The 25,305-nt window shown below is 39.2% G+C and overlaps 1 protein-coding gene across 2 annotated transcripts in view; it reads left to right on the top strand.

Moving 5' to 3' along the window:
- Nucleotides 1–7,886: 7,886 nt before the first annotated feature.
- LOC149067445 (SH3 domain-binding protein 5 homolog) overlaps nucleotides 7,887–25,305 on the top strand; it is a 39,749-nt gene continuing 22,330 nt past the window's right edge. Inside the window, exons 1-4 of one of the 2 annotated variants that reach the window (XM_089252662.1) lie at nucleotides 7,887–8,063; nucleotides 10,787–10,891; nucleotides 22,016–22,078; nucleotides 22,723–22,851. In XM_089252662.1, coding sequence (XP_089108788.1) covers nucleotides 10,850–10,891; nucleotides 22,016–22,078; nucleotides 22,723–22,851 — 234 coding nt within the window. In that variant the 5' untranslated portion in view covers nucleotides 7,887–8,063; nucleotides 10,787–10,849. The remainder of the gene's footprint in view (nucleotides 8,064–10,786; nucleotides 10,892–22,015; nucleotides 22,079–22,722; nucleotides 22,852–25,305) is intronic. The other variant, XM_089252663.1, reaches the window with a different exon arrangement.

Here is a 25,305-nt window from a genome sequence, read left to right on the forward strand (position 1 = left end):
TTTTTGCTCTTTTTTAGAGGTTCTTTATTTCAGTTGGGAAAAGTTATGATACAGGTGTCCTCCTTTCTCAGTTTTTGAATCTGCATAGTTCCCCAAACTTTTCATTCCACTGCCCCCTTCTTAATTTTATTTTCTCATCGTTCCCCAACTCAAGCCAACCCATAGGATCCAATACTAAATCTCAAGCTTCTACCGGTTTTTTTAATTACCACTGAAATTAAAATATTAAGCCCTGGCATAGTCAAATAAAATATGGGACTTGTGCTGCTATCTAGTGATATATAAAAAAAAAAGTGGTCAAAACAGCAACTTCATTTATATTTCATAGATGATAGCACAATTTACTGATCAAAACAATCCATGGATGAAAATATGTGACTTCTGCCATCTAGTAGCTCAGTGGTTCTCAACCGGAGCCCCAGGATATCCCAAGGGGCCATAGAGGAAAATATCGCAAAAGGGGAGCCATGAAGAAATTTATTAAAAGAGGGACTAAAAAAATTAATTTCAAGCAAAAAATGCATAGAATATTTTTTTTCACAATTTTTTTTTTGATCACGTATTCCCAAGAGATCTTTACGATCTGTCCAGGGAATTTGTTAGTGCGTTAGTAGACATCCATGCCCGCAATATTTCAACTTCGTCCTTCGTCGGACATTAACTCTTTGAAACAGGAGATCAGATCCCTTGTTCATGCAGAGGTAAACGCTCTTAGAGAAATCGTTCTCAAGGAGCTAAATGCTAGTCTCCAAGAATCTCTCCACAACTCAATTAGACCCTTGATACCGGTGACCGTGAGCTCAATTCAGTCATCACTCCAAAATACGTGCATGCCAGCTTCAGACGGTGCACTTGTGGACATGGAGGCCTCCGGTCCTTCTGGTATAAACGTTAATGACACTCTACCATCTGAAAAAGGTCTGGTCTCCGATGTTTCTAGTGAATTCGAGTGTAATGATTTCTCCATTTCGCCCGCGGAAAGAGCGAAGCAACGCCGAACAATCAAAAGACAAAGAAAGGGGTCCGAGCCCCAATCCTGAACTTGAGTGCCCCCCCCCCCCAGTGGCGGATCATGATTTTGGGAGGCCCCAGGCGCAACCTGATCTGGAGGCCCCCTATCAGGGGCGGATTAAAGGTAGGGGCTGTCACCCCCCCCCCCCCCCCCGTGAGCAGAAAAATTAAATGGAAAAAAAAAATGTTTTCTACGTTTTTGACTGAATAACAAACCAAGAAAATAAATTTGCTTAAAAAAGGGGGAAAATTCAGAATTTTTTCCAAAAAAAATCAGAACCGTCCTGAAAAATTGAACACATGGTCACAACCACCGCCCCCACCCACAAATTTGCGTTTATCCACCACTGCACCCTTTTGGTCCTAATAAGAACGAGATGGTTCACTAAAATGAACAATATTATGAAAAATCATCTTTTTTTTTATTTTTGCATCACCAAAACCATAAACACAAAAATAAGATAAGGAAATATAATGATATTCTCTGGTACTAGATGAAAAATAATCACACTCCCATTAAAAAAAAAAAAATCACAGTAAAATTCTGCATCATATTTTTAGTAATCTAAGATGTCCGCCCTGGTGCCTTCAGCCACACGACAAAAATGGAGATCCGTCATAGTTTTAGTAATTTAATATTACTGATTAATAAAGATTTGATAATATCTCAAAAATAATATATTTGATTTGATATAAAGATACTGATAATATTTAATAGAAAAACATTTCTTCAATAGAGGGAATAGAGGGAAGAAATTATATCAGAGTAAATATAAGAATTATATTTTTAATGAAAGAAATTATTACAGAATGAATTAAATTTAATGAAAGAAATTATTTCAGAATGAATTAAAATTATTGTCAATGAAAGAAATTATTAAAAAATTTTTTTTTAGAAATTATTATTTTTTATTTGTTTATTCTATTTTATTTTTACTATTATTATATTAATTATTATTATTTTCTCTTTCAGCCACCTCATTGGGCACTCTGCCTGTTGTGGCCTTTGCCTTTGCATTATTTGTATTCAGAGTGAATAAAAATCTTCTATATTATGCCCCCCCCCCCCCCGTTTCGTTTAATAACGAAAAATGCCACAGTATAACATTGTGGCCCGCGTACTTTATAAAATGTTTCAATATGGCCTGCTATGCCTCAAAGGTTCCTGCAGTAGACTCTCGCTAATCCGGTACGTATTAGACCACGGTGTGCCAGATTTTACCGAAATTGCTGGATTAACTTTGAAGAAACCCATTGAAATAATATATGAAATTTCGTGCAAAGACATAGTCAGGACTTGATCAGCAATTAAGAAATATTAGAACGTGTTAAGGGGTTAGGGCATCAGGAGAAAAGTGACACCACACCACCTAAATATCCTGGACTACTGGACGTGCTGGATTAGAGCACGACCGAATTCTCGAGAGACTACTGTAGTTGAATTGAAATGCTCAAATAAAAATTTATCAGATAATTTATATATTTTTAGTTTTGCTTACCGTTATTTTTGGAGATTCTGCAATCTAAATCCTAAAGGAAATCTTGAGGATCGGCACGAAAATTTTTTTCATTACAATAACACACATTACAATTACATTAACAATAAACACTTTTCGGTCTGACACAAAGATGTTGTCTACCCAAGCCTCCTTGACCAATCCAAAAATGTAGCTCTTTTTTTTAGAAAGAAGGAAAAGAAACCCCCTTGATTTTTTTCAGCCGGGGAGGGAGTGTTAAAAGCGAAACAGAAAAATCACGTGATTCAGAATGCATGTCATTCAGCATTCATTTCAAACCCCACTTTTTTTTTGTCATATGGTCGTATGGTTCCAGTCATAGATTGCAAATGTATATGTTGTTTGAACCAGCTTATAGTATTTCATTCAAACAAGTGGGAGACAAAATCACAATAAGAGCTCTACTACATTCATTTTAATTAGTACGACTGTCTCTTCCTGTCGATGTCGCCGCCTGCCGATAGCCATCTTGCCATCCATTATACTGTATACAAAAGCTTACACCAAAGCTGTCGTATTATCGGCGCCCATAAAAGCATAGGAATGAGACATCTGTTTATGCCTTCACTCCAATTTTCATTTCGGACAGACATTAGGACCTGCTGTTCTCATCCCTCCTCCTGCTTGTGCCCTTAGGGAAATACTGTTTGAAAATGACCCTCCCTGAATGATCGCTTTACAATGTCTCTTCTTTCTTTGTCGGGGAAGAACTGGCCCTTGAGAGCTGCGTCTTATAAATTGTTATTTTCTTTCAGTTTCCGTTTTTCTTCCATAACTCATACGTACAGTATACATAAAAAAAAATTAAAAAAAATTGCGGTTAAAAAAAAAGGGAGAGCAGATACTGTACTTAGTTCAAGAGATTTGTTGATGCGCATGTAAATTCATATGTAGGATGAAGCACACAACTATTTGGAGGCCCCCCGCTCTGCCGAGGCCCCAGGCGCGCGCCTCATGCGCCTGTGCGGTAATCCGCCACTGCCCCCCCCCCCGCACCCGATCGTTATCAAGTACATAGCGATGTTTTTTGTCTTTTTTGCCTTTGTTATGTGCGTATTCCCCCACCCCCTTGTTTTTCTTTCTGCATTGAGTGAAAAGATTTCATTGTTATTGTGCTCAAACTTGTTTTTTTCCCCCCCCCCCCTAAAGTCTGGGTTATTTTTGTTTTTTCCTTATTTTTTTTTTTTGCTATTTGCTATATAATGAATAATGTTGACAGTAATATCAAGATTATCTCATGGAATGTTAGGGGTATTTCATCTAACTATTTAGCGATACATAATTATATGTTAGATTATGATGCTTTATGCTTTCAGGAATATTTTTTGAAGCCATCAAAAAATTTCTTCCTTCCGGGTTTTCATATCTATCGTGCTGATAGACCTGACGATTTCGGGGGTGGTCTTGTACTTGCAGTTCGTTCAATCTACCCCTCCCAATTTATTTGGAAAAGAGTGGACTCATCGTTTGAACTCCATATTGTCAAAATATTTTTTACAGATCATCCGTTATACCTCATCAATGCTTACCGGCCCTCATCTCCTTTCTCTTTCACAGCTATTAATGAAATTTTCAATTTTATTTCCGGGGACTTTGTTCTTCTTGGTGATTTTAATGCCCATTTGTCTGCGTGGAATTCGCATTTTGATTCAACTGCTGGCCGAGCTCTTTATAACTGGTATTTATCCAATAATGTTTGCCTTACTCCTCCCACCTGCCCTACCTATTATGGTGCTACCACGCAATCCTATCTGGATTTGTGTTTTTCATCGCCTGAGGTTCATCGTTCACTATCCTGGTCACCGTTGTCCTCATTATTTGGTAGTGATCATCTTCCTGCTATGATCTCATTCTCCTCATTGTCAAGTTCTAATATCTACTACTCATACAAAATTCGTTGGGCATCCTTACTTAAAGATTTAAGTAGGGTTTCCGCTAACGCACCGTTTGATACTCTCTATGCTTCCATTTCTGAAACGGTTCAAAATAATTCCTTTATCACCAGGCGCCCTCGTTACCCTCGTATTTCTCTTGATAAAGATGGGCGTCTTCTCCTTAAGGAGAAAAAACTGGCCTTTCGTCGTTTTAGGTTTTCTCCTTCGCAAGACAACTGGGTCTCATACAAACGGTTGTCCGCTAAATTTCGGTGCCACCTTCGCACTCTGAGAGTCAAACTTCTTTCAGATGAGTTACTTCCTTTCTCTCCGCCTTCCAAGATTTATTCAACACTAAGACGTCATAGATACGTCGCAAACAAATCTTTTGATAACTCTCATCATATTTTTGTCATTGCCCAAAACTCTTATGCCGACGCTCTTGATCAAATTGACCTCTTCCGAGATCATTTCCCGTGCGGTCGTAGGATTCCCCCTCATGTCTTTGTGGGCCCCTCTCATTCATTCGGTGAACATATGGATATGGCGTTTACAGATATTGAATTATTGCGAGCTCTTCAGACTGGTAGGTCAAGTACTCCGGGTCCAGACAGTATCCCACTACGAGTCTATAAAAGTCTTCCAAAAAAAGGTCTGGAATTTCTACATGCGTTCAACGAATTATGGTCATCAAACTATATCCCTCCTTCATTTAAGGAAGGCAGAATTGTCTTTATTCCAAAACCTGGCCGTTCACCATCGGAACCCTCTGCTTTTAGACCTCTCACTTTGATTAACACTGTGAACAAAATTTTCGAACGCCTCATTCTTTTTAGATTAAATTGGATTTCATTCAAATTTAATTTGTTCTCTTCCTGCTTTTATGGGTTTCGCCCCAAAACTGGTTTAGAATCATGTTTACGAGACATTGTGTCCACTATCTGGGATGCTTTCAAGAACTCTCATGTCTTGTATCTCATTGCCTTAGACTTAAAAGCAGCGTATGATTCGGTTCGTCATGATCTTCTAATTAACAAGTTAGCACGAATGGGGTTCGATAAGAAATTTCTATCGTGGCTTTATGAATACCTCATCAACCGTCTCCATTTTATTCACTGGAGAGGCAGGAAGTCCAGTACGTTTTCACCTACTACTGGTCTCCTTCAAGGCTCTTCTTTATCGCCTCTTCTGTTCGCTTTATTTACGATTGATTTACCTTCATACTTGCCCCCAACCTTCATCTCTTCTTGTATGCGGACGATATTTTCCTGGCCGCCAGTTGTTCGGATGGATCCTCCGCTGAATCTTCTCTTACTCTCGCTGTATCTAAGACCATGCAATGGGCTGAAGACAGTGGTCTCACTATCTTCCTTCCCAAGTCAAAATTTTCAATTTTTACTAGGAAACGTTCCTTTCATTTTCCTACATTTACTATTGGTGGAGTGTCTGTTCCTTTTGATCCCTTCATAAAAATTCTGGGGGTCTTTTTTGATAGATCTCTGACTTGGGCAAAACAACTCAGTACTATTAAAACTAAAGGCACTTTTATTTTAAATATTTGTCGTTCCATCGCATTCCGCTCTCGAAATGTTCCTTGCAAGTATACGAAACCCATTATCTTGAATATGGTGTCTGGTCTTCTATGGTATGGTGCACATGCTTGGTTCAATTCCTCTCGTTCATCTCTTTCTAAAATTAATATTATTTATCACTCTGCTTTGCGTTCGATTTTAGGTCTACCTATATCTACTTGAATTGACTAAATGAGAATGATTTTGGCATTACCGACTCTTACTGAACTCCTTTCATCTCGATGTGGCTCTGCTTGCATTCGGTCAACGGCGTCATCCTCCCAGGGCCCTTCTAATCTGTGGGACTCAGGTTTCAGACGTTTAGCGCCCCCCCCCCCCCCAGGACGAAAATGGAAATCTTTTCCAATTCTATTGATTTCAATCTTACAAGCACTCTTCAACCTATTTTTGATTTTTACCCTTGGCATCTTCAAAACGTTTCTTTCATCACTGATGACTTGGATTTTCAGAAAAGTTTCTCCCATGGGTCCTTACAACTTTCGTTCCAGCACTATTTAGACTCCTTGGACCCATCTTCCATCATCATTGCCACGGATGCCTCTAAGAAAACCCAAGTTGTCTGCGGTGCTTTCTGTCCCTTAACTAAAGTCGTCAAGACATGGTTTATCAATTCTAGCACTTCTGTGTTTACCGGGGAAGCTCTTGCAACAGGGGCGTAGCCAGAAATTTCGTTCGGGGGGGGGGGGGGACCAAAGTGACAGAACAATGGATTTTGCCATCTTTTTCCCTTTTTTCGGTCATTTTCTCACATTTCGGGGGGGGGGGATTTGGGGGTCTAGTCCCCCCCCCCCTCGCTACGCCCTTGTCTTGCAATCATTCTTGGCCTCTGATTTTTTATTCCTGGTTCTCGGCAACCCATTGTCGTAATCTCAGACTCCAAATCCGTTATTTCTGCAGCACGAGCGTTCTCATTCCATTCTCCTACAGTCATTTTTCTTCTTTATTACCAGCTTGTTTTCACAAGCTGTCTTTCTAGTCACATTTCTATTATCTGGGTCCCTGGTCACTCTGGCATTACTTTTAATGAGATTATTGATAGTCATGTTCGCACTGCGGCTTCTTCTCAGCGTGTAACGCCTTCCAGCCTCTACCCAGAAGATCTGATCTCAATTTTTAAATCCCGATATAAAAAATATTTCACTCAATCACTTAAAAATACACTTCCTGATTTCCGTCCATTTTATGACTGTTGCAAATGGTATTCATCCTTTTTTTCGTCCGGTAAATTTGAAAATATGTTTTACAAGCTCCTCTGTAACAGGGCTCCTCGTTTTGAGTATTTACATCGCATTAATAGGGCGGATAGTCCATTGTGTAGCCATTATAACAATTTGGAAACTGCGTCTCATTTTCTTTTTTATTGCAGTCATTATGATTCTGTGCGTAATGCTACTTTCCGCAATCTTCATTTTCCGGTCTCTTGTTGGCGAGATTTTGCGTCGACTCCTCCTAATATTATTATTCCTCTCTTTGAACGTTTCGTTACTCGAAGTTCCCGTTTCGTCTAGCTGTTGGTATCAGGTTTCATCCTATCGATACTCACTATATATATGTGTGTGAGTGTATATATTTTTCAGTATTACTATTCTTTGCTTTGTTTTATTCAATACTTTTATAGTTGTCATTATCTGTGCTATGATTCTTATGCTTTTGTTGTTGTCATCACCTGCGACAATGTATTATTCATGGTTTTTGTTGTCATTTAATTTTGACAATTATTATTTTTTTAATTAATTGTTATTGACTGTTAATGTATAATTGATAGGCTTTAATTTCTTTTTTCTAATTTCCTAGATGTTGTTTTTGCTTTTGTTATGATCCTGGCATCTCCTTTCTCAATTTTTTTTTTTTTTTTAAATGATCAGGGGATGGTCATAGTAGCCGAGAGCCCTGTATAATTATTATTGTATTGTATTGTATTGTCATTTTTGTTTATGTCCTGTGATTGTATTTCCCATCAATCGATTTCTTCGCGTTTATTCGCCTTAAAAAACCAAAAGCAAAAAAAAAAAAAAAAACGTTTCACGCACGGCGATAGCTGCAAGGGTGGCGCTTTCACCCCATTTGTGGTAATATATATTTTATATTCGTTGCAATGCATTTTTCGAAGCGAAACCCAATTGGAATGTGCATAGTTAGTTAAACGACGTTTTGTATATATGTATGCATTATCACGCACTGGCGTAGGCGAACCTCCCCCCTCCTCCGATTGAGCCAAGCTTTTCTTGTGTTATTTTGTAGCAAACAAAAAAGCCCCCCCTCCCCCATGGGGGGGGGGGGGAGAGGACGTGATGATGAGATCTGGTGCTATGGTTTCCAATAATAAGTACATCAACTGGTAGGTTAATCATCATACTACCTACCCCACAAAAACTCTCAGCACACTTTGCCAAGGGTGGGGGGCATTATGCAGTAGAGGCGTCTCTGGAGATATCAAACTCACATACTGTATAACAGTCATATGTGACCCGTTATACAGTATGAGAGTTTGATATCTCCAGAGGCACTAGCCCTGCTTGTACCCCCCATTGTAGCCCATTCTAATAGCACATTTCCAGTTCATTTAAGCTGCCAGTGGCACATATCCAGATTACTTGAGCAGCCCATCACGCACCTCCAGTTCTCTTAATGGACTCTTGGTATATTTGCAGTGTTCATCTTATTGAAGTGGCTGGTGGCACATTCCCAGATCACTAGAGCAGTATGCAGCACATTTATGGATCATTTAAGCGGTTCAGGGCATTTTCATAAATTATTTTAGTGGCTCTTAGCACATTTTCAGATGATTCAAGTGACTCGAAGCATATTACCAGATCCCTTAAATTACCCACAGCACATTTTCAGATGATTCAAGTGACTCGAAGCATATTACCAGATCCCTTAAATTACCCACAGCACATTTTCAGATCAATAAGCGGCCTGCTGCACACTTTCATAATATCTGAGTGTCTCAAAGCACATTTCTGGGTAACTCAAGGGGTCTGCTACATATTTCTAAACCAATCGACTGGTTGGCATTCCCCAAACGGTTGGGCAACCTAGGTCTGTACTGAATATTATTCTGAATAGGAGTCTGGCACCCTTATTTTATTTTTACAAAGGGGGGTGGGGGAAAGTGTCAAAGCACATCCCTAGGTTATAGTTACTCCCACAGATTTCAAGTGATGTGAGGAGTTTTTAGCAAATTTTCCTTTTGTTGCCGAAATCGGTGTTTGTCTTTTTTCTGTTCACCATTGAAGGCTGCTGATGAAATTTCAAATTATAAATTACTAAAAGAAATTTGCGTAGACAAAAATGAATTTAATTTTAAATATGATTTCACTGAACTCGATCATAGATAGCATGGATTATTGCAGTTTGACACCCTTTTTCTTACTATTTCACCAAACACCAACTCTGGCCATATTGCAATTTATTGCCAATAATCAGATGGGTTGGAAATGAAGGTGTGGTCTATCGGTGGTTGCCTCAAGCTTGTTACAGAAAATATTTTATCTATATCCTCCCTCAGGTTTGAACCTGGGACCATAACATCAACCTTCACGGTGGTAGATGAGCATCTTAACACTACTTGGGTGCCCTTTTTCTTACTATAACCTGACCCGATTTACTGATATTTGCTAGCAGGGCTGTAATTGAGTGCTTTGTTAGCTGGGGGCGCACACATTTCGGCGCCTCCCTATAATGTTGAAGGATAGGCTAAAGTTGCAGCCCTGTTTGCTAGGGTAAATTGTAGGGACAATACAAAGCACCATAAAAATATTTATTAAAGTGGAAGTGGTGTATATCTGTGTAATGGGATTTTTCCTGGATATGCACAAATCCCAATCACAAAAAAACACTTTACCTCTGATGCATGTTTTTACAAAACACATTGTTTCAAGCCTGTTGTCGGGCAATTCTAACTGGTACCCACATTTGTAGATCCGAGATCATTGGCTGCATCTGATTATTCTGGAGGCCACTTTTGGCCCAACGACCATGGGTTGAAAGTCTATATGGACTGGTGGACCAAAGATTGGACAATACAATAGCAATATCTACCTGCGCCAAGTATAAGTTTGACTACTGAGAGAATGGGAGAAACCTGATTAGGAAGACTTGTCCACAATCACATTAGCTTCTAGTGATAAGTGAAAAAATCAATAAAATTCTGTTCCTACAATCATGAGTGGAAGAGTATCGACAAGAAACATAGGTGGAAATAGACTTGAAAATTGGGGGCGGCGGCACGATGATGTCAACTCATAATATACACATATACATTATATCAGTCAGCTCCATCTTTGCCACTGGAGGGAATGACAAAAAATTAAAAAAAAAAAAATTTACTTTCATTATTTTCACATAACTGGGGAGAGGCAGGCTGGTCTGGTGCCCTGAACCAGGAGGGGGGAATGAAAATTTCACCCTTTAATCCAGGCGTTCTTCAGCTTTGCGTTCCATGAAACTCTTTTTTTTTTTTTTTTTTAATTAGTAAAACTAGTGATGCAATAAGTGCATTAACAGGACTGTAAATGGATTTATTTCGAAAGCCGTTGTGGATCAAGTATTAGTCATGACTCTCATAGCTCAAACTCCTTGGCTGTAAGGGAATTCGAACAACTCATCTTGGAAGTCTTTGTGATCCAATGTTCACTCGCGACCCATAGGTTAAGAATCCCTGCTTTAACTTCCTTCAACATTGGGAGGGGGTACAAAAATGCTTGCTTATATATATTTAAAAGACATATATATCTCAATTTATATTGATCGCTGAATTATTATGTTATGCTCTTATTCTATGTTGCAGTTCATGAATGTAGTCAATTTCATTGGTCACTCATGGAATAAAGGCCATTAGCAGCCAAAACTGATGGACGAACACGCTAATGAAGAGGTAGATCCTCGGGTAAAGGTATGAAATCAACACTTTGTTTTATTTGTTTAGGTTTTTTTTTTGCCTTGTTTGTGATTACCAAAACAGAAGTAAAGACACCATTGTAGTGCTGCCCACACGATGGCGCTGGCGTATCTTCCCAGCTTGTATAATTATTAGTCTATTTTCTGCTGGTGGCATCACAACAGAAATCGGGAGTCAAAGGCGTCTGGCTCGTTTTGTTGATGTTGTCCTACTCACCGACGTGTGTGTCTGTGTCTCACCATGCACGGGCCACATTTTCCTCTACCAGCATTCCTGTTTGTATTGTGTAAATATTATCCGTTGTAAATAAAGTGTAAATATAGAAACGAAATCATTTCATAGATCAAGTAAACCATGTTGTATTTTAAACTTGTTTTTAAGCAAAATTATCACTATTACAGCTAAAAATTTTGCAGGGTTTAATTCAGGGCTCGACAAGTCCCAAGCTCTAGTTTTCCATGGCACCTAATTATTTTTTATTATGATAATTGAATTGAGACGATATGGAATACACTCAGAAATGATGTCTGCGTGTCCGCTCCAGAAAGGGTACCCGACTAGTCAGGGGATATATAACACTTTTTTGGACCATTTTTGTCTGAAAAAAAACAAATGCTTGGCTCCTAATTTTTATTTATTTATTGAGCACCAGTCTAATTTTAATTAAGAAAGAAATTATCCTTGATTATAAAGTGAGTACAGTGAACATCGGTCACTAACGGGAATGAGAAAATGTGGCAGCTGTTGGGAGGTTGCCATTGTTAAGTGGTTTAGCATTTCGGAGGGAAACTACAAAATCCGATTTCATGTGAAATTATAGTAACCCATACACTATGCAGAAAGACATTTATTTTCCATCTAATATGTGTAAATTTTGTATACAAAATCTCATCCCGTTAGCAACTATTTGTGGAATCCCGGGGCCACAGACCACATGTAAGAAACCACTGATGTTGGGGGGGGGGGATAATTGCAGAAAAAAATTTTTTGTGTGTGGAATCCAAACTATATGAATGCATTAGATGGAATGATTTGTAGCGAAAATAGTCATTTTTATGTGTTTCATCTTGCTGGGAGTTTTTTGGTAATTTTTGCTGATGGGGCTAAAATGCTGGAGGTGGTGCAAAAACGATACCAAAAATTTTGTCTTGAGCTACCCCTGCAACATAGGAAAGAACCCATACACATTTTTATGTTCATAGGAGTTTAACCCTGTTATGATCATGGACGAAATGTTTCATCCAAATACCAGTGGAATAAATTTAGTCCAGTTCTCTTGTGTTTCTTTTCCTCACCATCGTCGATCTTTATTGTAACTCTGTGAACCAAAGTTTTTTTTTCCTTCCCGCTTTTTCTATACTTCAGTAGTGATTTTTTCCCCTACATGATCTTTCTACTATAAACATGCAAGAGCAAAAAGAATACGTAGGGTAAGGGTGGAAAGAGAAATCTATTGTACATACTCGTTGGGCATTTTGCCTGTTGTGATGTTGTATTTGTACTCTTTTATCTACTTATCTATTATACTGTTTCTTCTATTCCTTCTTCCCTTTTCTAACATGTGGTTAGGTTAGGACAAGGTTACCGGATTTATCTAAGATAAGTCAGGTGGGGTAAAATGGTCATAAAAAGAGATGTTTTCATCTTTGAAGAGGTATAACCATATGACTTTTTCAAAAATAGGATATCTTTTGGCTGATATTTTACATTACATTCTTAGAGAGTATATTAGCACATTTTTCAAAAATATTTTTTGAGTGTAACAGTTTTTTTTCTGCAACTTTTTAGACCTCACTTTTATGACCACTTTACCCCATGGGGTGGGGTAAAGTGAGTAGTGCATGGGGTAAAATGGTCATACCAAATAATAATGAAATTTTAAGAAAATAATCAGTGGGCATTGAAATTTTATTTAACACATTTATCAAACAATCATTTTCTACTTTTAAATATATATTTTTTAATGTACTCTATGGTTATAAATCTTGGCATCATTAGGATCTTCAAATACAACTGACCTCTTATCTCATCTATGTCCTTATTTTCTGGAAAGGTATAAAAATTCATTATTTTGGCCTTTTCAAGATATTCAACAGATAATAAATCCTTATTAATCACTTGTCTGATAATTTGCATTATTGGTTTTTGTTCTCTTCATGATAAACCAGCACCCCACACACACAGCCTTCTGACATCTTTCATAAAGTTTGAATAACGACTTGCAAACTGTTTCCGGGTTATTAGGCCATGGTCTAGGAGATTTTCTTCCTGACGTTTCGCCCACATCTGTGGCAGGCATCATCTGAGGTTAATTCGACGTAAGTCTCCGCGGCAAGCGAGAAAGGCTTCGTACATCTACTGTCATCGACTTGTTCTCTATATGCATTTCTGAGACTTGATCGGCCGCAGAAGAACCGCATTGGTTGGCTTGTGTGGATGTGTTTTGCGCCGATTGGCTGCAAGTGGTGTCTGGCGACGATTGGCTGTCGAGGTCATTTTCTCTCTGGCATTCATCGGGGGCACATCTCAACTCTCTGCGGCGCTGAAGTACCGGGACCCAAGTGGGATGCACCTTCATCGTCTCCTCCTTTCGATTCATGTTGTGGTGCTTGAATATTTCAATGGCTTCTCTATGAAGACGAGCATGGTAGTGCACCTCCGACGATATTACCTCGGTCTTTTCAAATTTAATTTTGTGGCCGGTTTCCCACATATGTTCTGCAACGGCCGAACTTTCCGTTTTACCCAGGCGGCAGCTCCTCTGGTGTTCCTTTATTCTTGTAGCAGTACTTCTTTTTGTTGTTCCTATGTATACTTTTTCACACGAGCATGGAATCCTGTAGACACCTGCCATGCACAGCGGGTCTCTCGGATCTTTTGCCGAGCGTAGCGATTGTGCTAAATTTCTGGTGGGTTTGAAAATGGGCTTGACGTTGAACTTTTCCAAAACTTTACCGATTCGATCGGTGACCTTCCAGATGTAAGGTAAGTAGGCTTTGGCTCGGGGTTCCCGATTTCCTTCGTTACTATTGTTGTTACTTTCCAGGCGCGGTCGTATGGCTCTTTTCTTCATCGAATTGAAGAAAATATTCAGATCAGCCCAAGCTCACAGAATCTATTGCCGCGCTGAAGACGCACTCCTGCGTGAAAGGATTCACGCAACGCGCCGCGCCCTCGCTAAAGTTGACGCTGAACTGTTCACGATGCACCTGAAACTGAGCAATTTACTAGAACCCATGGACTGGATAAAAATTGACTCCTTAACATACACAGCAATGGAAATGAGGAAGGAAAGAAACAAAGTGCGCCAGATACGGAAGTTTGACAAAGTGAAAAAGAAAATCGAACAGCCATCAATCGCTACGGACCGCATTGTTATAAACATGTCCGACAGAGAACTTTCAACGGAGGAAACGTCTATCCTGAGCAAGGGGGGAAATTTCGCCATCACGCCACTGGCCGTCCCAGTGGAGAACATCATTGCGAATGTGGAGGCTGCAATAAGAACGCTGCCTAAAGAAGAAGCTGAAGACATCAGAATCGAAACATCTAGAATTCTCAAAAAGACACCCAAGCCTTCCAGCAACATCAGTGCAAAAGAACGACGCGCAATCAGGAAACTCAATGCAGATCCTTCGATTATCATACTACCAGCAGACAAGGGGAACGCCACAGTGGTGATGAAAACAACAGACTACAATGGAAAGATCGAGCAACTGCTTGAGCCCAACACCTACAAGAAGCTACTTAAAGACCCGACTGCAGGACTAGTACGCCGTACTAACGACTTGATTAAAAAATCGGCCTTAGACAATGAGATCAAAATGCGCTTGAGACAGTCTGAAGCCTTGCCACCTCGACTTTATGGGCTCCCCAAGATACACAAAGTAGATGTACCGCTGCGTCCCATCGTCAGTGCAATAGGATCGGCTACTCACACTCTGGCCAAACATCTAGCCACTCTACTTCAACCCCTTGTGGGCAACACTTCTTCGCACATCAGAGATTCATCACATTTCATCCAGAAAATAAAGGATCTCCAATTTTCTCCATCAACCCGTATGGTCAGCTTCGATGTGGTGTCGCTCTTCACAAAAGTCCCTCTCAAGGACGTCATCTCACATATCAACGACATGTTCCCACATGATATAGCGAACCTGTTTCGCCACTGCCTCACGTCATCCTACTTCATCTGGAATGGCAGTATATATGAACAACTTGATGGTGTAGCAATGGGCAGCCCCCTCAGTCCGGTGGTAGCCAATTTATTCATGGAGAGATTTGAAGCTGAAGCCTTACGGTCTGCCCCACTAAGCCCTTTTGTATGGCTTCGTTACGTAGACGATACATTTGTGTTATGGCAGCATGGGGACCTCGAACTACAAAGATTCATGGAACATCTCAACAGCATTCACCCAGCTATAAAGTTCACAATGGAAACGGAGAAAAATTCACAACTAGCGTTTCTGGATGTTCTGGTGAACAGAACTGACGACAACCGCTTAGGGCATAGCGTTTTTAGGAAACCGACGCATACCGACCGGTACCTCCACAAAAACTCCAACCACCATCCGAGACAGAAGAGAGGCGTGATAAAGACACTGGTAAACCGTGCTAACCGTATCTGTGAGCCGCAACATCTGGACACAGAACTGATCCATCTACGGAAGGCCTTCAAAGCTAACGGTTATTCGGTAAAAGAGTTTCAAAGAGCCATACGACCGCGCCTGGAAAGTAACAACAATAGTAACGAAGGAAATCGGGAACCCCGAGCCAAAGCCTACTTACCTTACATCTGGAAGGTCACCGATCGAATCGGTAAAGTTTTGGAAAAGTTCAACGTCAAGCCCATTTTCAAACCCACCAGAAATTTAGCACAATCGCTACGCTCGGCAAAAGATCCGAGAGACCCGCTGTGCATGGCAGGTGTCTACAGGATTCCATGCTCGTGTGAAAAAGTATACATAGGAACAACAAAAAGAAGTACTGCTACAAGAATAAAGGAACACCAGAGGAGCTGCCGCCTGGGTAAAACGGAAAGTTCGGCCGTTGCAGAACATATGTGGGAAACCGGCCACAAAATTAAATTTGAAAAGACCGAGGTAATATCGTCGGAGGTGCACTACCATGCTCGTCTTCATAGAGAAGCCATTGAAATATTCAAGCACCACAACATGAATCGAAAGGAGGAGACGATGAAGGTGCATCCCACTTGGGTCCCGGTACTTCAGCGCCGCAGAGAGTTGAGATGTGCCCCCGATGAATGCCAGAGAGAAAATGACCTCGACAGCCAATCGTCGCCAGACACCACTTGCAGCCAATCGGCGCAAAACACATCCACACAAGCCAACCAATGCGGTTCTTCTGCGGCCGATCAAGTCTCAGAAATGCATATAGAGAACAAGTCGATGACAGTAGATGTACGAAGCCTTTCTCGCTTGCCGCGGAGACTTACGTCGAATTAACCTCAGATGATGCCTGCCACAGATGTGGGCGAAACGTCAGGAAGAAAATCTCCTAGACCATGGCCTAATAACCCGGAAACAGTTTGCAAGTCGTTTAACGCCGGCCATGAAAGCCTCAGACAATATTTCAAACACCTCTACGGGGAGGAAGTTGCCACTTGGATACGACGACTGGAGAATCTACGCAAGAAGAAAGCTGACCACCTGAGCTCGCTCGCCTTCGTACTTCGATGCAGAGACACCAAGAGCATGCCCAAGTTCATCGAATTGAAGAAAATATTCAGATCAGCCCAAGCTCACAGAATCTATTGCCGCGCTGAAGACGCACTCCTGCGTGAAAGGATTCACGCAACGCGCCGCGCCCTCGCTAAAGTTGACGCTGAACTGTTCACGATGCACCTGAAACTGAGCAATTTACTAGAACCCATGGACTGGATAAAAATTGACTCCTTAACATACACAGCAATGGAAATGAGGAAGGAAAGAAACAAAGTGCGCCAGATACGGAAGTTTGACAAAGTGAAAAAGAAAATCGAACAGCCATCAATCGCTACGGACCGCATTGTTATAAACATGTCCGACAGAGAACTTTCAACGGAGGAAACGTCTATCCTGAGCAAGGGGGGAAATTTCGCCATCACGCCACTGGCCGTCCCAGTGGAGAACATCATTGCGAATGTGGAGGCTGCAATAAGAACGCTGCCTAAAGAAGAAGCTGAAGACATCAGAATCGAAACATCTAGAATTCTCAAAAAGACACCCAAGCCTTCCAGCAACATCAGTGCAAAAGAACGACGCGCAATCAGGAAACTCAATGCAGATCCTTCGATTATCATACTACCAGCAGACAAGGGGAACGCCACAGTGGTGATGAAAACAACAGACTACAATGGAAAGATCGAGCAACTGCTTGAGCCCAACACCTACAAGAAGCTACTTAAAGACCCGACTGCAGGACTAGTACGCCGTACTAACGACTTGATTAAAAAATCGGCCTTAGACAATGAGATCAAAATGCGCTTGAGACAGTCTGAAGCCTTGCCACCTCGACTTTATGGGCTCCCCAAGATACACAAAGTAGATGTACCGCTGCGTCCCATCGTCAGTGCAATAGGATCGGCTACTCACACTCTGGCCAAACATCTAGCCACTCTACTTCAACCCCTTGTGGGCAACACTTCTTCGCACATCAGAGATTCATCACATTTCATCCAGAAAATAAAGGATCTCCAATTTTCTCCATCAACCCGTATGGTCAGCTTCGATGTGGTGTCGCTCTTCACAAAAGTCCCTCTCAAGGACGTCATCTCACATATCAACGACATGTTCCCACATGATATAGCGAACCTGTTTCGCCACTGCCTCACGTCATCCTACTTCATCTGGAATGGCAGTATATATGAACAACTTGATGGTGTAGCAATGGGCAGCCCCCTCAGTCCGGTGGTAGCCAATTTATTCATGGAGAGATTTGAAGCTGAAGCCTTACGGTCTGCCCCACTAAGCCCTTTTGTATGGCTTCGTTACGTAGACGATACATTTGTGTTATGGCAGCATGGGGACCTCGAACTACAAAGATTCATGGAACATCTCAACAGCATTCACCCAGCTATAAAGTTCACAATGGAAACGGAGAAAAATTCACAACTAGCGTTTCTGGATGTTCTGGTGAACAGAACTGACGACAACCGCTTAGGGCATAGCGTTTTTAGGAAACCGACGCATACCGACCGGTACCTCCACAAAAACTCCAACCACCATCCGAGACAGAAGAGAGGCGTGATAAAGACACTGGTAAACCGTGCTAACCGTATCTGTGAGCCGCAACATCTGGACACAGAACTGATCCATCTACGGAAGGCCTTCAAAGCTAACGGTTATTCGGTAAAAGAGTTTCAAAGAGCCATACGACCGCGCCTGGAAAGTAACAACAATAGTAACGAAGGAAATCGGGAACCCCGAGCCAAAGCCTACTTACCTTACATCTGGAAGGTCACCGATCGAATCGGTAAAGTTTTGGAAAAGTTCAACGTCAAGCCCATTTTCAAACCCACCAGAAATTTAGCACAATCGCTACGCTCGGCAAAAGATCCGAGAGACCCGCTGTGCATGGCAGGTGTCTACAGGATTCCATGCTCGTGTGAAAAAGTATACATAGGAACAACAAAAAGAAGTACTGCTACAAGAATAAAGGAACACCAGAGGAGCTGCCGCCTGGGTAAAACGGAAAGTTCGGCCGTTGCAGAACATATGTGGGAAACCGGCCACAAAATTAAATTTGAAAAGACCGAGGTAATATCGTCGGAGGTGCACTACCATGCTCGTCTTCATAGAGAAGCCATTGAAATATTCAAGCACCACAACATGAATCGAAAGGAGGAGACGATGAAGGTGCATCCCACTTGGGTCCCGGTACTTCAGCGCCGCAGAGAGTTGAGATGTGCCCCCGATGAATGCCAGAGAGAAAATGACCTCGACAGCCAATCGTCGCCAGACACCACTTGCAGCCAATCGGCGCAAAACACATCCACACAAGCCAACCAATGCGGTTCTTCTGCGGCCGATCAAGTCTCAGAAATGCATATAGAGAACAAGTCGATGACAGTAGATGTACGAAGCCTTTCTCGCTTGCCGCGGAGACTTACGTCGAATTAACCTCAGATGATGCCTGCCACAGATGTGGGCGAAACGTCAGGAAGAAAATCTCCTAGACCATGGCCTAATAACTCGGAAACAGTTTGCAAGTCGTTTAACGCCGGCCATGAAAGCCTCAGACAATATTTCAAAGTTTGAATAGTTATAGATTTGCCTCAGATCTTCAAGAAAATTTTTCTTTGGCTATGGGAGTTAAATGTAATTTTTGCATATTTATTTTGTGGCAGTCAAAGTTCAACTATTTCCTTAATTAAGGTTTCTCCTATCCTATCCTGAACATGTTTTCATTTTGCCCTTGAGTTCTGTATTACTCTTTCGTGTACAGCTGAGATTAACGAGGGCAAGGTAGTCAGTATATGGCTTTTTTCAAGTCTCTCATCAGACACAACACTGATATTAGCTAATTTTGACACTTTCTAAGTTCAAGTCAGCCACTCATGAAGTTGATTCTGTATCTTTACTTCCCTTGGTTATGAATTGTGAAAGTTCAACATCTACAAAAGGGGGGGGGGGGGGTTGTTGTTCACATTGAGCAAGAGATTTCAAGCCTTCAATACTAGTCTCCTTTGCATGGTAACCGTGATTTTCTTCTAGAATCCTTTTGTTTTGACTTGTTAATGATTCATCTTCCTTAAGCCATATGGAATCTTTAACTCATGTTCTTGCAGCTCACATGATACTCTAATGCTCTTTCCAACAGCTAACAATACTAATGGAACTTTATTGGAGAAACTATAAACACTTAACATGTTAACGTGGTGAATCAGTGCCCCCCAATAATCCAGCTAGCCAGCTGATGTAGCTTCGGGAATGATGAAAATCTCCTAATTGCCCAGGAGAATTAAGACGTAGGATGCTTATGGAACAGGAATGTGTACCTAGAATGAGCTAAAACATCTGGATGTCCGAACATTGGCCGACTTGGACCATGACATGTGACGCAAACATGACATCGATTCATCGTTGTACGGCCTACACGACTAGTGACAATCAACGAACGCGGACGGACCGCCACCAACGGAATTTGATTGTCGAGTCCGGACGTGCCAAGGACGTTATAATATCAATTTAGATTTTGATTCATAGATCACGATTTATCATAATTATTCCGTTGATTTATACTTCTGTAATTGGACTTGTTATTCTGTTATACAAATTTATATAGATATATATATATGTATACATATTTAATAAAATTCCGGATGCACCCATCTTTCGGGAACGCTTTGATATCTCCTTGAGATGGGAAGCGGGGTGCGTCCGGTCCTTCAATGTTCAATACTAATGGAAGAATGTCAGAGTACTGTTGTATATTCTTTTCACATATAGGTTCAAACACCTACTTTCCAAGTGCATGTTTGCTCTAGAAAAGAAAAAAATTGAACTACATTAAGTAAAAAGTAAATTAAGTAAAAAAAAATCTTACAAGTTCAATTATATGTTAGGCAAAATAGCTCCTAGCAACTAAGTGTTAGTTAAGCCTAATGCTATGACCACTTTACCCCACATTGTTTAAATTACTATAAAATATGAAACATAATGATTATAACTTACCAGTGCATGGAATAGTGTTCTTGAGATACTTCTGGAGTGCCCTGTACAGCCAATCTATAAAAAGTTTTAGCAACTAAAATGGTAGAGAGAAGTTATTCAGGCACTCAAAAAATGGAACCCGAGCTTCAACAACAAAAAAAATGTTCATTTCCACTAAAATGTTGCTTGGCATTATATTTTAGGTGAAAAACTTTCCTACTAGCAAGTGAAAGTTAAAACAGAAATTCGGTAGTAATATCAATTGAAATTCTCAAGTTATGCCATTTTATGTTCAGTATGACCATTTTACCCCACCTGACCACTTTACCCCACTTGACTACATCAAATAAAGATCATCCGAAAGCCTGTATGTGAAGGGTTAAGGAAAAAAAACTCATTTAAAGCAAATATTGAGGGCTATTTTTCTTGTAATGCATCATTCTTCTTTTATTTCCATGGCTTAAAGTGGCAGTTTATCGGATATCCTTGTCCAGAGGTTACTCAAGCATTCCATTCCAAGAAAATGTGGTCGATGTTTAGAGATGATTGTTAGGCCTATGGGAAGTTTCACTGTAATATATAAAGGGTGGTTTAGGGTGGCTCTGCCAATTTTCAAATTGGCACTAGAAGAACACAATATATTTCAATTTAAATTAGTTTTTTTTTTAAATTAAGTAATACAGTGAAACCTCTACAAAACGGAATGTCAAGAGACAAATAATATTTGGTTTTAGACAAATGTCCATTTTATAAAGGTGTAAATCAAAGCACTAATACAAATACAAAAAACAACGCCACAACAGGCAAAATGCCCAACAAGGTGGCTGAGAAAAAGATGCCCATAAAATATACATGTCATATATTACTGAAATACAGCAACCCAATTAAAAATGCAATTATAAAAATTATAAACAATATATACACTTGATAAAATATTATACAATGCCCATAAGAATACTTATGATTGTCTTATTCTAAGTATGCATAGCTTTTCGATTTACCCCAACATGTTTATCTTATATCTTTTAATCATTGAGCAGACTATATTTTAGTTCTGTTTAAGATAGCGTTCCATCTCATACAGTGTCAGTCTTAGATAGGTTTCGCCGTATATTAAGTTAATAATTGTAAGTTAATGTAGTAAAATTTATTTATGCTGCTAAAGAAGCGATATTTAACATAAATTGGTTGTGGTTTCATCCTATTAAAATCTGGTCACCCCTAAATATAATGAGATTGATAAATTTGAAATACAAGGTTCAAAAAGTATCTGACTATAATTTTTTGTGCTTAAACCAATGAAGCTAGGAAGGCACATTATGGAAGGCACACTATGATTGCCTACATTGTGGTGCACATATGTAGGCAATTATTGTGTGTGTGTATGTATGTATGTTTTAACTTCTTTTTATCCTATTAGGCCTTATATATTTTTAAATAATAATAGTATTTGCTATTCCAATAGGACCAGCTTGAGTATTTGAATTCATATACTGATGAAATCAACAGCTTAGAGTTGCAGCTTGATGTAAGTAACTTGATAATTAATTTCACTGACATTGTTACATATTACAATTGAATAATCGACTTTAGATTTACCCAAAATTCCAAAAAGAACACGGCTATGCGCGTTTCGGAACTATATGAAGTTCCTTCATCAGTAGCAGAAACGAAGAAAGAAAATATTGAAAAACTCCTTATAGTGGGAGTTACTCGCTGTTGTAGACAAGAGTCAAATTCAAAATGAACCAGCAACAAAAGAGTAGAGGAGGAGGATGGAAAAAGAAAAATGGCGGAGCCAATCGCAACCGAGAACGTGATAGTGATGCCATTTTTATTTTTCCATCCTCCTCCTCTATTCTTTTGTTGCCGGTTCATTTTGAATTTGACTCTTGTCTACAACAGGGAGTAACTTCCCGTTTGGAGGTTTTCAATATTTTCTTTCTTTGTTTCTGCTACTGATGAAAGAACTTCATATAGTTCCGAAACGCGCATAGCAGTGTTCTTTTTGGAATTTTGGGTAAATCTAATGTCGATTATACAATTGTATTATCAAACTCAAAAGGTAATTCATTTCTATTGTTATATATGATTATTTATTTTACATATTCATTTTTTCACATTCACATGGGCATTTATTTTTAAGGCTGCCTGTTTGCACTCTTTTCTTAGGAAGCAAATGCAACGTTTCGTAATACTCTGAGTGAGTACAGTCAGATACTTAAGCAGTTGGGAAAGAAACTTGGGAAATGTGTTCAAGTTGCTAGGCCATACTTTGATGCTGAAGAGGCTGCTCAAAAGGTATGTGCATTGAAGTACAGGATCACTGAATGTAATATCAGGCTAGATACACGGTTGACAGGTTCTTGAAGTATGTTTGTTTTTGATGGTTTAAACTGTCACGTCAAAAACCTCAAATATTGCTTTTCAATATAAAAATTCATTTTGGAAATATGTTAATTTTATGTAATGTTTAAAGTAACTATGCTATACAAAGAATAAATACTTAATATGATTGTAAAATAATTTTCTACTCTACAGAATTATTTTTGACAGTATATATATATGTTTTTTCTTGTAAAATATACAATTTAAATAAAGCGTAGCATAAAAGCTGAAGAAAAAAATATGGAATGATTTGATATTTTTCAATTCAAGATGATTCTTGACCCTTCGAAATTTCTTTATCTGTTTATATATGTGTATAGATATAAACATCTACTGTACTCTTTTTATAACAGACTAGCTATAATACCCGGTGCTGCCCAGGTTTTCTTCAATTACTGGGAGGATTGAAAAATACAAACCATTATAAAGGAATGAACTATTATACATAATACTGGCAGCATTAAAGAAGTGACAAACCATTGTAAAGGCATATGCACGTCGGAAACCGCATTGCTAGGGAACCACTGTAACCAAAGTAAATATTCCAATAGTGATTGTTGGGACAGAGAAACCATTGTTTGCCTGACCGTTTTTTACCCATTTCTGGCATTTGCCCTGCTCTGACGTACTTTTAAAGTAGCATGTCATTCAATCTGGGCACTGTTTGGCATATATACACATACATAGACAGACAGAAAATCAGTTGTATATATGTATATGTATAAAGTTGATTTTTAAATGTGAAAAAAATTATGTGAACCGGAAAGAGAAAGCGAAAAATATGAACATTGAAAATTTAAAAAAAAAAAAATTAATCGAAGAATTCAAAATTGAAAAAGTCATATAGCCAAGGTCTTGGGTTCTCATCAGGGAGGAACACATTGGCATTGGCTTAACACAGAACGTTTCTGAGAGCATTTCTTGGCCTCCATAGCCTAAATAAATATTCGATCCCCCAATGTTCCATTGAATTCAAAAATCATAAGAAAAAACAAAACAAATGTTTTTTGTCAAGTTGAAGCAAAAAGCAAAGTTGCAGTCAATATGAAAATATATAAAATAGATGGAGAAGGGCAAGTACAAACCATGTGCTAGTCCTAGGTATGGCAGTTATATTCAAATTGAATATATTGTTTTAAGTTTATAATGTTAATATATATATAAGTTTTTGATTGGTTCAATATTGAGTTGGTTTATGAAGTCAAAAACCAAACCTTGATGCCCTATCACACATATTCTGAAACAGCTCTATTTTGCTTAGTAAATTGAACACAGGTAATGAGTAGTTTAGATCAGTGGTTCTCAACCTTTTTTTGTCCATGGCCCCTTTTCAACCATTTTTCATTCCTGTGGCCCCCCTTGCAGACATGAATAATTTTCTACTTCCCCTTTCTTTCTTCCCCCCCCCCCGTTTTCCCATTAGAAGATCGTTATTCAAAAATTGTCTGAAGTATAAATATTTTTGAATTTAATTTGATTAATTTTTAATTTATGAAAATAATGAAAAGCAAAATAAACATAATAGAATACAGTAAAAATATAGAATAAATCCCTTGGGCTCACAAAGGGTCATAGTAATGTTACTTTTTGTGAAGTTTATTGTGTTTTGTGTTTTTCTCAGTTTGATTTGTATGTTTTATGTGTTGTGTCAGTCCAATTAAAAAAAATATATTTTTAATCAATATAAACTCTGCGCTCGAAGACGGCACAATGTCATCAAGTTACTATACTGGATGAAATTTTTATTATTTCCAAATTAGTTTTTTTTGTGTAAAAGATTATGGTTTCATTGAGAAATGTCAGTTGTAGCTTCCAAAATATGCATTCTTATAATGATAAAAATCGCAAAAAGTGGTAGCAAGCAGTTTTGTTAAATTTATTCCCTTCGTGCGGATAAAAGTAGCAATGAGGGAATAGCCACACAAATGAATCACAATTGAAAAGTTCAACCTTTCACATCGATTTCAACAACAATACATGTATCAAGGATATATATTCATGTTGTAGCCCTTCTATGAATTTAAAAAAAACTACAATGCGTGTGAAAATTTTTTTAAATATTTGTTTGAACCATTCATTCCAGAGAAATCATGTACACAGTGACAAAACTGTTAGTGTGAACATAATAATGATTCACTATCAGGATTTCAAGCCCATCGAAAATATAAATAATCAGATTTTCAAATAAGAAAATTATTAGTTTATTGACTTGAATTTCGATACGGTGAAAATCTGATATTTCATTGGATGACAAGCTACCTTCAAGTGGCTTTTTGGTTCATAATGAGACCGCTCTCTCGCAGGCGAACGACGCAACGTGCGTGTTGGCTTAAACACAACACAATATTTCACAAAACAGTCCGTACT

This window comes from Pholcus phalangioides, unplaced genomic scaffold, assembly GCF_987345545.1.
Source record: "Pholcus phalangioides strain wild (caught in Gottingen) unplaced genomic scaffold, Ppha-v1.0 ptg000030l_1, whole genome shotgun sequence".
Lineage (NCBI taxonomy): Eukaryota > Metazoa > Arthropoda > Arachnida > Araneae > Pholcidae > Pholcus > Pholcus phalangioides.